The following is a 17,603-nucleotide window of genomic DNA, read 5'->3' as shown; positions in this document are numbered from 1 at the left end:
ATTTCTGTAAATTTTATTGTCTCTTGGTTAACATTTTTTATGTTTTAAATGTTTGGCGTTGGAGTGGACTATGTAGATAACAAATTTATCATCTATGATAAAGTACTGTTGAACATTGTTCTCAATCAGTTTATCTTCAATGTTCAATGTTATCTTTGCATCACGTAATAATAGAGAATGTTGGCCACACTTCAACACTGTAGTGAATTTGAACCGTATCTTTGCAGTACATAATAAATAAGTTAGGTACTGCAGATTGTGTATTACTGCTCGACAATCTAAAGTGATGCATGTTTCAAGGATTGTGCTGTCCCTGCTAGTTCTAGCAGTGTGTGGAGAGGTAAAATAAGTATATTTTGTGCAGATTCAGTTTGCTTGGGCAGTGCCAGCTTTATTAAATAATGTCAAGCATGATGTATTTTAATAATTCTCTGTACATTGATGCTGACGTCAAGGTCGTAGCCAGGATTTTTCTACACAACCATTATATATATTTTTTATGAGTAAGTTTTCTTTATAATTAAATTTTAAAAGAAAATTAATTGCAACAGAAGACTTTTAGAACTAGCATTTACACAAAGAATTTTAAGTAATGCAATTCCTGCCGCTCTGCATACGTGGCATGTCAGGATTCAAGGGATATGAAATATATTACTGTAGCCCACTAAGGATTATATTATCTTCACAAGATAATATCTCTGTAACCTTATGTAGCCAAGTTGATGTAATTTTCTTAGTTTGTCTTTGCTTTTTTTTAAATCCTGGAAAGAAGTGTCTGGATCCCCTTTCTGGCTACATTCCTGCTGACTTGGTACATTCCTCCTGCCTGGCTACATTCCTACAGACATGGTACATTCCACCTGCCAGGCTACATTCCTGGTAATTTCCCTGGCGGTAGGTTAGTGGTGTCTGGGCACAATAGATGCAAGGTTTATTGGAAAACCTGTGACTGGTAGTATTCCATTTAGCTGTGCATCAGTGGTTACGAAACCTAATTTTCTACCAGTTTTGGAAAATATTTTACGATGAAAGAGTTTGCAAGTAATCTGTTTTCCCAATTTGTGATTTGGAAACTTGGATCACTAGTCATCATTACCGAGGCATTGGGGAAAAATTTCTCAAACAAATTTTGTTGTTCCAGGCACCAGACTTACGTACTCATTCTGGTGCAGTGTGATCCAATATATGCTTCAGTTTTTATACGTGTTACTTCACTTGTTAATCCCTCCATAACCAAAATATGCGTAGTGAAAATTTTCTTGTAAAATAATGTTTTGAAGTTTGGGGGCTTCAGTGGGATTTTTTTTTTATTGTTTGATTATTTTGTCTTCTCTCGTTAATAAACTGATTGCTGTGTGATGAACTTGCTGTTACAAGGTGACGTGTGCTGTGACGACGGCTCACGTAACTGTCGTGCAAGGTGTTCTGCGAGGAATCCAGCAGACCTCCAGAGCTTCTGGAAAGCCCTACTACAGCTTCCAAGGCATTCCTTATGCAAAGCCTCCGGTCGGGCCACTGCGATTCAAGGTAATACTGCTGAGATAAGTGTTCTATACTGTTATGTTGCCATGCAAGGAATATCTGAACAAGGGCATTTTTTTTTTACAGGTTCAAGTGAGGTATTAAGCTATCATTCCACATAAATTATTCCAAATAACTATGCTATCCAACCATTTACCAGTATTTTCCTCTGAAACCATGGAAGCATATTCATCTGTCAGTTAGAGGTATACCAGGCTTGGGAAGCACTTTAAACTGTAAATTGTAAATATGTTTGCTACTAATTTTTTCATGTTGGACAGGCTGCAGAAATTTGTTGTATTCAGACTTATTTTGTATAAGTCCACTTATATCAGCCTGTCAATGTTGAAGGTAGACTTACTTATGTTGTAGTAACATACATCCTGCTTATAACGTTGGCCTTATAACATTCAATAAATGCAAAAAAAAGAAAGCTTTAGAACCTAATTATTCCAAAACTTATCCCATCTGTTAAGTTTAACGTGTTAAAAGGTTAACTTTATACTTAACGTACATTTTAGTTTACAATCACTGTTAGACTATAGATGTAGATTGTTCAAACAGGATTGTATGCAAAAACAAAATGCAAGTGTGCCAGAACACTAGCGATACACGTTATTGCTGGCTAAAACTGTGTATTCCATTTATCGAAGGTATGTAAATTTCGCAGTTGTTTGTGTTGGCATCCTTGTCTTGAAAACAAATATCAAATCCTTCCATTCCTTGCCATTCTAGTGTGTTTTCTGATGTATGTACATAGTCCTTAAATATTTTAGTTTGCCAACTATGCCACTATGGCAAAAAAAAAAAAAAAATGTTTCCATTGCTGATGTAGAGTTTAATTTATTTCATTTGTAGGTAGGACTCCAGAAATTACACATTTTCAAGTGACTAACTAATTGGAAATAGGCATTCCCATTAGTAACAACATCATCATGAATTATAAGACAATTTTACACAAATGTGGTGTAATAGACAAATAAAATATAAGCTAGAAGCACAATGAAGTTGAAAAATTTTTGTCTTGGTTAAGCAAATTTAAGCATAGATTGTATCCACCAGTGGTTTTAACATTAAATTTGTTTATGTAGCTTGATGAGTCCGTTGTTAAATATTTCAAACAATGACAAGTGCTCAATTGATATTTCCTGCTTTCTTTTTAAGTGAAACTTCTAATGCGACTTCCAACAAGGTTGCATTAAACGTTTAATGCTACCATGGAGGGGGTATGAAAGCACTGTTGCGTTAAACGTTCAACGCTCCTGGGGAGGGGGAATAGAAAGAGACAGAGCAAGAGTGAATGCGTAGCACTCGAACGCATGCGCGAGTGTTAGCAACGAGTAGCATCCAATATTCCAACGCAAGAGGGAGAGAGAAAGAAAGATACACAAAGGTAGAAAGTAGGAGAGAGAAAGAGAGTGAGTCGGTAGATCCCAAGCACACGCGCGTAGTATTCTTGCTATGCATTGTAAGCAATGTTAATAAAGTTTGTCTTAAAGAAACAATATGATTTCACTAAAAATCAATTTCTACCCCTTCCTATTTTAATTTCCACATCACGATATTTCACTTCTTCCGTGCGGAGGGACTCCACGCACTATTTCTTTTCCTTTTGCCCCCTTGAAAAATGTTATAACAGGGTTCTGCTGTAAATATGAAAATTAAAAGTTCAACTAAACATTTTTTGAAACTACAATATCAATGGATTAGTTTTTAATACCTACTATTGAGTTGAATCCAAAAATCAATAGCAATGTTAAAAGTCCAAAATCATTATACATTTTCTTGTGATATTTCTCTGTAGGCCTTTAGCCACGTCTCTAAAGTATTAGCTATGGACTGCTGTAATTTACTTTGAAAAAACCATAAATATAAATTAAAAATTTAAAAATATTTCCTATTTTAATAGAAAATAAAATAAATGAGGCAAATTTTGCTTAATTTTGTTTTTTGTCTTGCATTGTGGTGTTATGTGGTGTATTGACATCCATTTCGGTGTTTGGTGGTGTATTGTCTTTAGTTTTCCTGTTATTTCGCTTTTATCACTATTCACCATATAATCTTGCCTCTAGTAATACAACGTGGACCATGGAGGTGTACAGGATTTGTCCATACTATCCCAGCCAATGTCAGTACACCATCACGATCTTGGGTTTTCAGAGCTTTCAGGTAGCATGGTCCTGTCACCGTACCACTCGGGCTTGCTTCAACGTAGGCTGAATCCAGTGCTTGGGAGGATCAAACCATGTACACATCCTTGGCCATTCTAATCTTCAAATACCATCATGTATCCTCAGCATTCATAATACGTATCTGATATGTGAGGAAAAGATGTGTAGAAAAATTTCTGAATAATTTCATGAGTTTAAACATTAATAGTGTAGTTAAAAAGGACTACAATATTAATCGCTAATGTAGCCATCAAAAATATTAGCCAGCAGCTAGAATGCTCTGAGGTAGTTTATTTAGCACTTCAGGGAACATTTTTGACACAAAAAGAAATTGATAATATATATCTGGAACATGTAAATATTAGGAATGGACCCAGTCAGATCCTGGAACCCTCGAATATGTAGTCGTTGCAATATTTGAGATTGAGGGAAAAGATTCCAGGTTGGAGGAAATGTAGTAAATTCAAAATTTTAACTCTGACAAGTCTGAAGTTTACTAAGTTTATTTTTCCCCTTCATATCTGCCCTATTATCATTGCTTAAGATATTGTACATTTAATATGTATGTATATAAACCAATTACAATATTTATTGACTCATATTTTTGGACTCATATTTTTGAAACAAACATTTAAATGGTTGAATGTTTCAACACCATAGTTATAAAGATTCTGATTTGAGAGGTTGATTCGAATTTCAGATTCTGATACTAGAAAATTGAGGTTCGACCCATTTGCTAAAACATTCATACCTATTTATTGGAGCATCCATAGTAATTGCCCAAAAACAAAGCTAGTGACATGGAAATGTTTAAATAATAAAATAAGATATGTAGCTGATGAGGTTGAGTGATCCCTAAGTAACTTCCACCAAAGCTTTGCGTAAGTTTCAAATAAATGTCAGTTTTTTAAGGATTAGTATATGTTTTAGATGTCCTGAAATACACTAGTGTGAATGCTGATTCCTTTTCCAGGCCCCGCAAGAGCCACTGTCGTGGACCGGAGTACGAGATGCGCTCCACGAGGGTGCCTCCTGTCCGCAGGTTCGAAAGAATCATGAAGACTGCCTTTTCCTCAACGTGCACACACCTCAGGTGAAAATCCTTGTCCTCACAATGAGCATTATAAGTTTTACAGCACCATATTTTGTAATTTGACAAGGGATTATACTTTGGACACTTCTTTAAAACAAATTTTTCTGGACTAGTGCCATTTGAATTAATAATTACAGTTGTAGTTATTTGAGTGACTTAATTTTTTTTCTCAGCTAGTATACCAAAAATATTTAGTTTGTATGAACTTTTAATAACTTCAGAATGCTTGGGGTATAATATTGTATGTACTCTCAAACATAAATTAGTGGTAAACAGCTCAAAAATTAAACTGGTAAAAAATTTACGTGTCCAAGGAAACCGGAGAAAATCTCCCTAAAAACTTAATATGGTTACCATCTGTGAGCAAGTGTGATTCAAAGTCTACTTCCTTGAACTCTGCACCACTAGTCATCATTTATGCTCAGCACATACTATAGATTTAGAACTTCTTGTAGCACTCACTTTCACAAGGATTAATCATTTGTCGTTTTATATTTCTTGGTCATCTCGTGCCTACGTATAATTTAACCATTAACCATAATAATATCATTTTTCAGCATTTTTCTTGAAAGTCATTCAGGTACACATCTTGTTTTTAATCACCATTCTTAATCTTCCCCTTGTTGGAATTATTTCTTTGTATTATATTTGTCTTATATTGCTTTATATTTAAGCTGGGTTTCACACATTATGTTGATTTTTTTAAATTTTCTTGTCATTACTATTAGTTAAGGGCTATTTGTAAGTATAACACTACACCATTCTTGCATATGTTCTGTCACAAATATTTTCAATGGATATTTACTAAGAGTTGTCGTGAGGGGTGTTTTCGAATCGGCGTACGTTTATATCTTGGGCGCCACCACGTGGATGGGCAAGTGTACCCGGCTACCGACTCTGTCCCAGGGCCATGACGTGACCCATGTGGAGCTAGGCTCACTTCCCCCCGCTAGCACTCACCGGCCCGCTCTCAGTGGCGGGCATGCTATGTTACTGCTTGTGGGGTCTTGAGGCGCCCCACACACCTCTGTCTCTGTGCTGGGAAACTCATGGTCGAGAATTAAGTGCAACAAGTCGGGTGAATATTGAGCTTTATTGGCGCCGACACGTACTATCAAAACGCACACAGAAAACAGCACATAGTCCAGGTTTCTTGCTGACCAGGACACCGCGTGGCCCGGCTCCGAAAGCATAAGTCTGCCGATTAATCTTAAAATGCTCCGGGGAGCTTTAATTAATTAAGTTAAACAGTCTGCCGCCGGGGTAGGCCTCGAAGGTTGATTAAAAAAGGTTTAAAAAATAATTACGATGGCGGATGTTAACGGATCGGTTACAAGCAAAATTTGAAGTTGACGAGGTGCTGAGGTGCGTCCTACCCCGCACGGCGAACGGAAGAGACTGCCCCGGGCCCCGGGTGTCATGGCCGCAGGAAGTGCTGAACTTACCGTTAGTACATTAATATTAAAGACAAACATAAATATTAATACCTATTAAAAATTGCAAGTTAATTAAGATTTAAGGATTACATATTACAGATATTTAAGAATTACATTATTTAAAAAACATACAGTCTCCACTGCTCCAGTTAAGGTGGGCGCCGAAAGGGTTTGAAATAGAGGGTGTCGGTGGGAGAATAGGGGGTCGGCAGTGGCGTGAGGCACATCGGGCTTAGGGAGGGCATAGCCCTGGTCGACGTCAGAGTAATGTATCAAGTGTGAAAAGTCACGCATGTGTTTGTAATTGTTATCTTTGCTCAAATTTTTACACCCATTATGTTACACTTGGTAAATATACGTTGAAAACATCGGTGACAACATATGCAAGATAGGTATTATGTTAAATGTACAGAAACAGCCCTTCACTACTGGTAATGAGAAAATGGCATGTAAAACCCAGCCTTTATTTTTATATTTTGTTCTTGCCTTTTATTACAAATAGGCCCAGATTAAAAGACTTGGAACACCCTCCCCTACCCCCTCACCACTCTATTCTGAAATAAGGCCTTTTCGTTAGGCACTCAAATATTCATTTAGCTCCAAAAATTTTGATTTATACACATTAAGGGCAATTTCTTAATGTTATGAATGTTATGATATTAATAGCACTATTTAATATTTATAAAAGCTTATTTTCATTTACTAAAATAAATTGAAATCAACACAAAGGCATTTTTGTTGTCATTCTTATTTTTGTGTTTTTGTTTACTAATTGTTTTTTGTGTTGAATAAAATTTTTAATTGTACACATCTGGAATATTTTTAGACTTCTCTCATGTTTGGGCTTTGTATAAATTAGTGATGGTTCGAATCCCATTTTTCTCGAATCCGAATCTCAAATCCGAATTCCAAACAGTACCTCGAATCCACCCCTCGAATCCAAATACAGTTCTCAAGGGTTAATTATAAAATAATTTATAAGTCAAGAGAAAAAATTAAACATTATGCAGAATTATTTAACCCTTTAAATTTTAATTTAAAAAAACAAGGATTTTGACACGGTCTGGATCAAGACGATTCCGTTTTTGGTCACATATGTTTCCTGCAGTGCTGAACAAACGTTCAGAGAACACTGTCGCAGGTGGTGAACACAAATATTTTTTGGACAGTTTATGTAGCCTGGGTGAACACGCAGACTGAGTTTTCCAGTATTCGAGAATGTTTATTTCTGGGTTAACTGTAGGATCACGTAAGAATCTGGTCACTTCATCAATTGCTGTAGAATCCGACTTGGTGGATTTAAGGCATTCAGGCATTATCTGTGAGTACAGTGATTCATGTATCCACGGAAATCGGAAAACGAAATTCAACATCCGACAGAACAATATTTTGTTAGTTACCAACTTGACATTTCTTTAAAGTCCCAAATGAAGGTAAACGCTTTCCTGAAATATTTAATGGAAACTGAAAGGCCCCATCTTGGCTTCAATGGTTTTAGACCATAAGAAATATTGTCGTGCGTCTTTTAAAATTAAGCCTCACTAAAGCATAATATGCCCGAAGTTAAAAGTGACGGGTTGTTTTCTCTAGTTTACCCATTAAAATTTTTTATATTAATATTAGTTATTTTTTATGTTGCTCAAAATGATTGGCTAACAAATTCATTCATGGAATTCTCAGATAATACATATTGTTACGATCGCGCTTGGCTGCAGTGCTGGCGTCGCCACGCTCGTTCGGCCTGTCTGCGCCCCCTTCCACCTGCATCGTCTCCCTGGTATATCGTGTCATACTATCGCGCGACATCCTGACCGTCGCAGCGCGCACCTGCCTCAGATCGGGTTACTTAAAAGAGGCAGCACTGCGGAATAAAAGGACTCAGACGCCTTTATCGGCGTTCTTAGAGCAGCCACCGCGTCCTTCGAGGACTCACGACGCGTTTCTGGGCATTTCGACGGCGAAGGTCGCGAGATATCTCGGAGACATGCCCGATTGTTCTGGATGGGAACGCATACCTGCCAACTTTTACGGATTGTCCGTAAGTTTTACGGATTTTAATACTGTTTTACGGACGTCTTTAATATCTTACGGATTAATTTTTGCGTGGTGGATTATTACCGTTCACTGTACCGGCCATGTATACCTGCCAACTTTTACTGTACCAGCCATGTTACCGACGCACCGATGGAAGGCGGAATGAAAACAAAACAAGAGATAGATAGTTATTTGTATATGGTTTGGACTGGACGGTCTACGGTCGTTTTCCACTTACCGCAACGAAAAAGTGCTTCATTAAATGGAGGAATGGACCACAATTGTGACGTCAGCCCTACCTCCTTGGTCTGTTCCTTGTTCCTTATATTATGTAAAAAAAAAAAAATGGCTGATTATTGTTCGTAGTTCCAATGTAGTGCTGTGCAACCGTTTTTTTTTTTTTTTCCCGTGTGTATTTACGTGGTGGGAACCATGAGTAAGCTAGCCAACAAGAAATATATTCAGACTTACTGTGGTGCGTATAACAACGAATTCCCGTGTATTCTGAAATCGCAAAAAGGAAAAACGTTTGTGTTTTGCACAGTGTGCCGGTGTGATTTTAGTATTGCTCATGGAGGTAGGTCTGACATAACTACACAAGTTAAGTGTCCGAAGCATAGGAAAAACGTGCTTTCTACAGTAATTCAGAATGTGAGCGCATTTTCAGTATGCTAAAAAAAAAAAAAACACCAATTTAGATCCTCCATGTCATCTGAAACCTTGCAGTCTATTTCTGTTTTGAAATCAAGGAATTGTGTTTGTTATGAACAAAGGTTTACCTCAGATTTATTAGGTAAAGCAAATAAGGCAACTGCTGCATATTCAAAGTCTTAAATTTTCATCAAGAATGATAATCAGGAGATGACTGAAATATGTAACAAACATGTGATATAGCAAGGTATGTCTTTAAGGAATCTTGTTTAGTGAATACTATTGCTTTTGTTTTGTACTTGATCATTTTGCTTTTCATATGCATGCTGTGTAAATTGGCACATTCTGGATATGTTTAGTTTCCCAGTACATTTACAATATTGACTGTGTGAGGTTTTCATTCTAGGCCATCGATATGCCCTTCATGTCATTAGCAAATTAGCAGAAACCAAATGGAATAGAAAAATTGAAAATAATTGCACATAAAGCATGTAAAAAATTGCCGCATTGGATTTACGATACATTTTCCCAATTTAAAAGTTTTCTTGATGACCAAACTAAAAAGTTGGCAGGTATGGGAACCTAAGGGCTATTTAAGGAGGTTGGGCCGACCTTCGAGTCAGTCAGTCAGTCGGTGACTGAGTGAGTTCTCCCGCGGCGGAGTTTCCGGGCGATAGTGCCGCAGGTGCGGCAGAGTGGCGAAGTCCTTGGACGAAGGTTCCAGGGCAGGGAGTGAGTAAGTTCAGTGGAGTCGGGAGTTTTCCCGCGGCGGAGTTTCCGGGCGATAGAGTCGCGGGCGCGGCGGAGCCGAGTGAAGTTCCGAGTGAGGCGTCGTGTGGGATCTCGGCGAAGGGTGTGACGGCGGCGGCGGAGTGCGGCGACGGAGTCCCGCGGCGGAGACCCACGAGGGGTGCTGCGGTCAGAGTTGCGCCGGAAGTGCGGCCCAGCGAGGTGTGTGAAACGAGTGACTGGGGAATTGGCATTTCTTTAAGTGTAGTTAATTATTTGCCAAATTAGAAGATTAATTGTAAGTGACAAGTAGTGGTAATAAATAAAACTGTGTGTGAAATAAAATCTATTAATTGGGCTATCCTATACGAACCCCCGCGGGAAATCGTAACATTTTGGTGTCAGAAGTGGGATAGCCCTAATTAATAGATTTAGGATTCAGTTACAGTATTAGAATTAAAAGTTAAGGATAGAATTTAGTTTACGAGAATATAGTTAGTGTTTAGAATTTCAGTGAATTTGAAATTTTCTAGAGTTAGTTTGAGTATACTGTAGTCAGTGTGTTTTGAATGTAAGAGAGATATTTTTAGTTTAATAAGGTTCGGCTAGGTCATTTAAAATTAAGAACAGTATTAGAAAAAAATTATTTAGGTTGATTAATTAGTAAATGCTTTAGAAAGAGATGGCTGCTGAAGAGTTAAGTGTAGAAGATATCAGGAAGATAAGGGTTATCCTGGAAGAAATGGTGAATGACATGAGGGCATGGATAACCAGTATGAAGAACTCTGCGAAAGAAGTGAAGAGTGAAAATAATGTGGGTAAGGACCATCATGAAGAAACGAAGAGCGGGTCAAACAATAGCCTAGAGGAAATGAATAAGGATCAGAATGAAATGAAGAATGGTCAGGAAGAAATGAAGAATGAAAAGAAGACCGAAATGAAGATAAACCTGGAAGAGAACAGCCAAGAGAAGAACAGCCAAGAGGAGACCAGCTAAGAGAAGACCAGCGAAGAGACCAGCGAAGAGAAGACCAGCGAAGAGGAGACCAGCCAAGAGAAGACCAGCGGAGAGGAGACCAGCCAAGAGGAGACCAACCAAGAGAAGACCAGCGAAGAGAAGACCAGCCAAGAGAAGACCAGCCAAGAGAAGACCAGCCAAGAGAAGACCAGCCAAGAGAAGACCAGCCAAGAGAAGACCAGCGATGAGAAGACCAGCGAAGAGAAGACCAGTGAAGAGAAGACCAGCGAAGAGAAGACCAGTGAAGAGGAGACCAGCCTAGAGGGGAACAGCGAAGAGGAAATTAGCCAGGACATGAAGATGAAAGAAGAGCTGAAGTAAAGAACAGAAGTAGTGAAGATGAGTTACAAAGTAAGGAACATTGAAAAAGAAGAAATGAAGATAAACGAAAGAGAGAGGGGAAAATGCCAAGAAAAGCTGAAGAAAAGCCGAGAAGAGAGTCAAGAAGAGATAGAGAAGTGCAAAGAAGAAACGAAGAAAGACCAAGAAGAGACTCAGGAAGACCAAGAAGAGGTGAAGAAAGACCAAGAACAGGGGAAGAAAGACCGAGAAGAGAAAATGAGAACACAAGGAGTCATGAAGAGGGTACAAGGAGAAACTAAGTGCAGTCCAGGTGAGACACAGAAGAACCAAGAGGGCACGAGTAACCAAGAAGAGACGAAGAAGAGCCGGGAAGAAATGCTGTGCGAACAAGTAGCTGCGAGAGAAGAAATGGAGAGAAAAAGGGAAGGAACAAGGAAACTGTTGGAAGGCAATAAGCAATGCACTCAAGAGTATCGGGTCCGTCCAAGGCAACGGTCAGCCCGTCTCGGGCAGCTGGCTGAACGACATGGGGCATCTGCGACGCAGAAGTGTCGCCGGGTGACAAGAGAAGCTACATCTAATGAGAGAGAGGGTTATCTGGTGAGACTGTACAGCCCGCGATGGAGGAAAGGCAGGAGGCCTAAACTTCGAGAAGCATGGGGACCTCCAGGAGGAGATGCATTACCTGTTCGGGACGAACAGGTTTAAGGAGGGGGCAATGTTACGATCGCGCTTGGCTGCAGTGCTGGCGTCGCCACGCTTGTTCGGCCTGTCTGCGCCCCCTTCCACCTGCATCCTCTCCCTGGTATATCGTGTCATACTATCGCGCGACATCCTGACCGTCGCAGCGCGCACCTGCCTCAGATCGGGTTACTTAAAAGAGGCCGCACTGCGGAATAAAAGGACTCAGACGCCTTTATCGGCGTTCTTAGAGCAGCCACCGCGTCCTTCGAGGACTCACGACGCGTTTCTGGGCATTTCGACGGCGAAGGTCGCGAGATATCTCGGAGACATGCCCGATTGTTCTGGATGGGAACCTAAGGGCTATTTAAGGAGGTTGGGCCGACCTTCGAGTCAGTCAGTCAGTCGGTGACTGAGTGAGTTCTCCCGCGGCGGAGTTTCCGGGCGATAGTGCCGCAGGTGCGGCAGAGTGGCGAAGTCCTTGGACGAAGGTTCCAGGGCAGGGAGTGAGTAAGTTCAGTGGAGTCGGGAGTTTTCCCGCGGCGGAGTTTCCGGGCGATAGAGTCGCGGGCGCGGCGGAGCCGAGTGAAGTTCCGAGTGAGGCGTCGTGTGGGATCTCGGCGAAGGGTGTGACGGCGGCGGCGGAGTGCGGCGACGGAGTCCCGCGGCGGAGACCCACGAGGGGTGCTGCGGTCAGAGTTGCGCCGGAAGTGCGGCCCAGCGAGGTGTGTGAAACGAGTGACTGGGGAATTGGCATTTCTTTAAGTGTAGTTAATTATTTGCCAAATTAGAAGATTAATTGTAAGTGACAAGTAGTGGTAATAAATAAAACTGTGTAGTGTAATAAAATCTTTAATTGGGCTATCCTTTACGAACCCCCGCGGAAAATCGTAACAATATTTTAACGTTGGTAGTCTACACAAACCAAACTTGGTCCTAAAAAAATTAATAAATAGAACGTGTATCAGCATATTTAAAATTGAATTGTGATTAAAATAATAATTGTATAATGTATTAATTTTTGTCATTCATTATTTAATTGTTATTACTACATGTGCGACCATAACTTGTGATGAAAGTCGGCATTATTGTCGTATTACTAAGTAACAGATTTCTCGGTAAAGTTATTTTAAAAAAACAAGATTCATATTTAGTCTAGATCCTAAATGTGCTTTATTTTGTTAGCATATTCTGAGAATACATATGTGATTTATGCCTTATTTAATGCCAATGTAGCGACAATGCATCCATGTTCATGAACATAAAGTAAGTTTCCCAAATCAGTACATGCTTCATAATTTTTTTTATATAATAACGAATTAAAAGTACAATACAGTAGAACCTCGTTAATCCGTGATGCGCTAATTCGGGAATCGGATAATCCGGGACGATTTAAATGAGAAGAAGAAAAAGAGAAGTAAAAATTGTCAGCGCTTAAAATTAACGTCACGCGGGCCGGCGGCCGGCAAACACTACAAGCCATCAGGTGGGCCGCCAAACTCTGCAACGCTGTTTGTACCGACCCTTTGTGTCGCCCCCCTTTCAGCTGTCACATTTGTCACTCTTTAAACTTGAGGGGGATATCCTGACGTCTGCTTCCGGTCTCCCTTTGTTTGTTTCCACCGGCCAACGCACGGCAGGCGCCTGGCGAGTGACGTGTCTGGCTGGCATTCGGGCGAAGATGAGGGGGGGGGGGGGGTGCAAGGTCAGCACGATCTTATCTCTCTCTCTTCGGCTGTTGTAAATGGCTGTAGTAAATGACCGTGACCTAATGGCTAGGCAGTGCTGTATTTTTTTAAGCCGAGACACTAATTCGAAGATGGCCGGCCCTTACCGTGAACGGCCTTAACCCAGCTGCACGCCGGTGTCTGAGAAGCTTGACAAGACCTTCCGGGCTTTTAATCGCTAGTCCGTGAAATTCTGTAATCCGTGATTATCTCGTATTAACGAGGTTCTACTGTACCTCAATAGGATGTGTTCCAAGGAAAACGTAAACAGGCCAAGTAAATTGTAAGCATTTAAGTTTTTAAAGTACTACATTTACATCAATATTTTTCCCCGAATCCCGAATCTTTTCCGTCGAATTTCGAATCTTTCGAATACTAGAGATTCGGTAGGATTCGAGGATTCGAGGATTCGACCGGCCCATCCCTAGTATAAATTCATGACGGTTGCTGTGTGAGGTCTAAAATTTAAATATCCTGGCCGTAACTACCGTATTTACTCGCATATAGGTCGCGGCAATTTTACCAGATTTTATGGGGAAAAAAATGAAGTGCGACCTATATGTGAAGAAAATTTTTTTTAAATTTTTGAGGAATTTTTTTTGCAATACAGTAGAATCCCGCCGATGCGACCCCCCTCTGATGCGTCCATTCCGTTTATACGACCGTTTTTTGAGCAACTGTGAAAAATTTGAGCAGAGAAAGTTGAAAATTTGAGTAAAATCAGCTGAAAAACAAGTCTGTTGCACTTTGTTGGGCACTATGTGTTCACGTTCATCTTGGCGAGCGCTGTACTGTAAGCAGGCAGGCATATAGAAGACGGCTAAAAATAGATACCACCCCTCTTGACTGTCCACGCGGCAGTGTCTAGCAGAGCTCGGCGCGTCCACTATCGCACGAAAAGCCGTCTCAGCTGTCATGAAACTCGTCCGGCCAGGCTGGTGTGATGTGACACTTACCTCTCCCATCCCCTGCTAATTCTTCAAGGCTCATCCCTCCCAGAGCCACAAACCATGTAAAAACACCCTCCCCCCCTTTTCCAACTAACATTTCAACACATTCTCTGCCTTATTTCAACCTTCTGCGTGAGAAACTGTCAGCATCCTCCTCCCGTCCCACACCGCGTGCGGCAAAAGCCAGGTTGTATAGTCCATTCTCGGTAAAATAAATATTTTTATGGGCTTATACGACTGTCCTTCGCCGTTAATAAATATTTTATAAGTTTAAGTTATTATGATACAATTTGTTTATTAGTCACACAGCAGTTTCTGCTGAAAAATCACTAATACCTCGAATTTTATTGAATATAAAAATTTATCAGGGCCGTAAATATATTTATTTTATTGCATAGTTACTTCTCCATCTGCATTCGAACAAGTTTTTTTCTTTTATTTTTTACGCTGTGAAGAGTCGTGGAAAAGATAATTGCTTGAGCTGTCAAAATAAACATCGCTGACGGCAAGGGCGGGAGCACATCCTGTCGGTCTGTCGTTGTGATTATCTACTCCAAAAACATGTCACAGCAATTCAGGATATCATTGTTCTTATATCTATTGTTTATAGCAGAATGTTTTCTACCTGATCCACACAAGTTCCTTCGCCTCGTTTTGAACGAAAATAACAATCAGCCGGCTAGCATAGCCGAACTCGCGTGACCTGAATTCACTTAGCGTGAGTATTTATCGGAACCCATAACGAAAACCGCTGTAGATATAAAAAATCATAACATGCCTTTTTTATTCGTAATTAAATTTACTACAACTTTTATTCTGTGAATTTTTTCAATACAAAGCACTGTTTTCGAGTTATAGTCTACAATTAAGACATTTTAAGAAGTCAGGTATCTAACTTGACTTCAATTTTCTATATTCGGTTATTACGAGTACTTGTTACAACAATTTATCACGCCATTATCATCTCTCGTAGTAGCTGAGTTTTACAGTACCCGTTAACTCTTTCGTGCACGGCGCGCCGGCCGTTCGCGTCATTAAATTACCGGTGCGACCTAAATGGGGGGATTCTAAAATACCAAATTCAAGACCTCAAATTATGGGTGCGACCTATATGCAATGGCGACATATATGTGAGTAAATACGGTATATATGCATGTCAATTTTCCATTACTGCTATAATGTAGAAATAGGCCTGGGCACTTATTGTTATTCTGCCCCTTCAGTCTAGTACCTGGCACTGATTACTAGTTAGTGCCAGTTTTGTAGAGAACTACTATACTTCACTTGTCTGTTGTTCACTCCACTACCAGCCATCACTCGTATCTCCACTGCATGCAGTAATGCATAAACCAGTTTATGTAATAGAAAGCATATTCTGGCATCTTGGTTGGAAAGCTTCAATATGCAAAAAAAAGTTTTTTTCTTTGTCACTTTTAATTTCAATGATAAAACTATTTCTGTCAAACCAATGATGAATTATATTGGGTACATTTCATATTCGTAATTTCACGTCTTTCTATGTCAGGCCCTCTGAATTTTGGATTGTGGATTAGGCATTCTATGTGATTATACTGAGTTTAAAGTATATTTTAAAACATTTCTAATAATTATTAACTACAAATTTTTTATTCCCAACCACTTTATTTATTGGATAGGGTTTTATGTTATACTGCTGTAAGCAGATGCTTAAGGCTATCACACACTGTTGATTTTTTTCATTTTTTGTCATTTCATTTTTTTAAGGGCTAATTCTAAATTTTTACTCTATACCTCCCTTGCATTTCAATTTCTGCCACAAATACTTTAACAGATGTTCACTTAGTGTAAGAAGTCGGGCAAGTGATAATAATTTCGAAGATATGCACACTTTTTTTCAATATTACACAGGTATCAAGTTAAAATTTTAGAATTGCCCTTAAAAAAAGAAATGAGAAAAAAATTTAAAAAAATCAACGTGGCCTGTAGGACCGGCCTTAAGGCAAATTAATCTCTAAGACAATATTGGACTCCAAACCACTAAGATACCAACTAGTTGCTCGTAAATGTGAGTCATGCTGGGATGGTGGAATTGAACCAATAGCCATTGTCCCACTAGCATGACGCATGACGCGCAGACCTTATCACTTGGTTATTGATTGTTTAAACTTCAAAACACTAACTGTAATCAACTGAGTTTGAAATATTTTCATTACATATTGTTAAATTTCTTTTAAACATAAATATAATGAGTTTATCATCTTCCATTAGTGTTAACGGCGCGGGGTTCGCTGGACTTCGTACGGCTATACTAATGGGAAAAAATAAGCCACATCTCCCATTAACAGTAATGGTATATAAAAAAAATTCAGTGAAAATTTATTACAATGCTGTATAATGTACCGGAGAGAAAATGAATAGCACCGATGGTTTCCCGACTCGTGCACGCAATGTACAACTGATGTACCCGTACTTCGCTATGGCAGTCTACAGGCAGATCACTCTTGCGCCGCTCATTATACATGCCCCTCCTTGTGGGTATGCCACTGCCGCACGATGCCCGTTGCCATGGAGACGCAGAAGGCATGAACAATGCAAAATCCTGTTCTCATGCAGACAAAGTACCCACTGTTGCCTGGTTTTAACCACCCATGGGATCTAATTTTCGGAAAATGTCATCCTGCGTAACATAAGGTACATTACTGTGAAGTTTCAAGTCTGTAAAATATATATACTTGAAAAAAAAAGGCAATTTTTGATATTTAAAGTACCCGCAAAAATTTCAACGGTGATGAGGACTGCACTAACAATGAAATAGTCGTTGCCATAGAGACGAATGAAGCATCAACAAAGCAACAGCCGTTGCCATTGTGATTTCCTACCAAAATATGGAAATTTTGATATATTATGCCCCCGAAACTCCCCTTGGGATCGGATTTCCGCAGAATCCGTTCTTAGTGAGCGTCTACGTCACAAAATGAGTAACTATGCTAAATTTCAAGTCAATCGGGTGTATAGTTTTAGAGATCTCGTGAGTAGTGAGTCAGTGAGGTATTTTATCCCCTTGGGGGTAGAATTAATCAAAATCCTTTCTTAGCGGATGCCTACGTCATAACATCTACCTGCATGCCAAATTTCATCCCGATCCGTCCAGTGGTTTAGGCTGTGCGTTGATAGATCACTATGTCAGTCAGTCACCTTTGAGTTATATATATTTAGATATGCATTTTCATTAAGCTGTTGTAAAATTGTACTAAAATGCAAGCAAAAATTTATTTCACCCATACTGTAAATAAAATACACTTTCTGCAAT

At 39.6% G+C, this 17,603-nt stretch overlaps 1 protein-coding gene across 4 annotated transcripts in view; it reads left to right on the top strand.

The window, feature by feature from the left end:
* LOC134545858 (kelch-like protein 5) overlaps nucleotides 1–17,603 on the top strand; it is a 185,046-nt gene that overhangs the window by 145,674 nt on the left and 21,769 nt on the right. For all 4 annotated transcript variants that reach the window (XM_063388640.1, XM_063388641.1, XM_063388642.1 and 1 more), the window contains exons 12-13: nucleotides 1,378–1,527; nucleotides 4,666–4,785. In XM_063388640.1, coding sequence (XP_063244710.1) covers nucleotides 1,378–1,527; nucleotides 4,666–4,785 — 270 coding nt within the window. The remainder of the gene's footprint in view (nucleotides 1–1,377; nucleotides 1,528–4,665; nucleotides 4,786–17,603) is intronic.

Source organism: Bacillus rossius, chromosome 1 (genome assembly GCF_032445375.1).
Source record: "Bacillus rossius redtenbacheri isolate Brsri chromosome 1, Brsri_v3, whole genome shotgun sequence".
In the NCBI taxonomy this organism is placed as follows: Eukaryota; Metazoa; Arthropoda; class Insecta; order Phasmatodea; family Bacillidae; genus Bacillus; species Bacillus rossius.
Note: the sequence above shows the minus strand (reverse complement) of the source record. Positions and strands in the feature narration are given on the sequence as shown.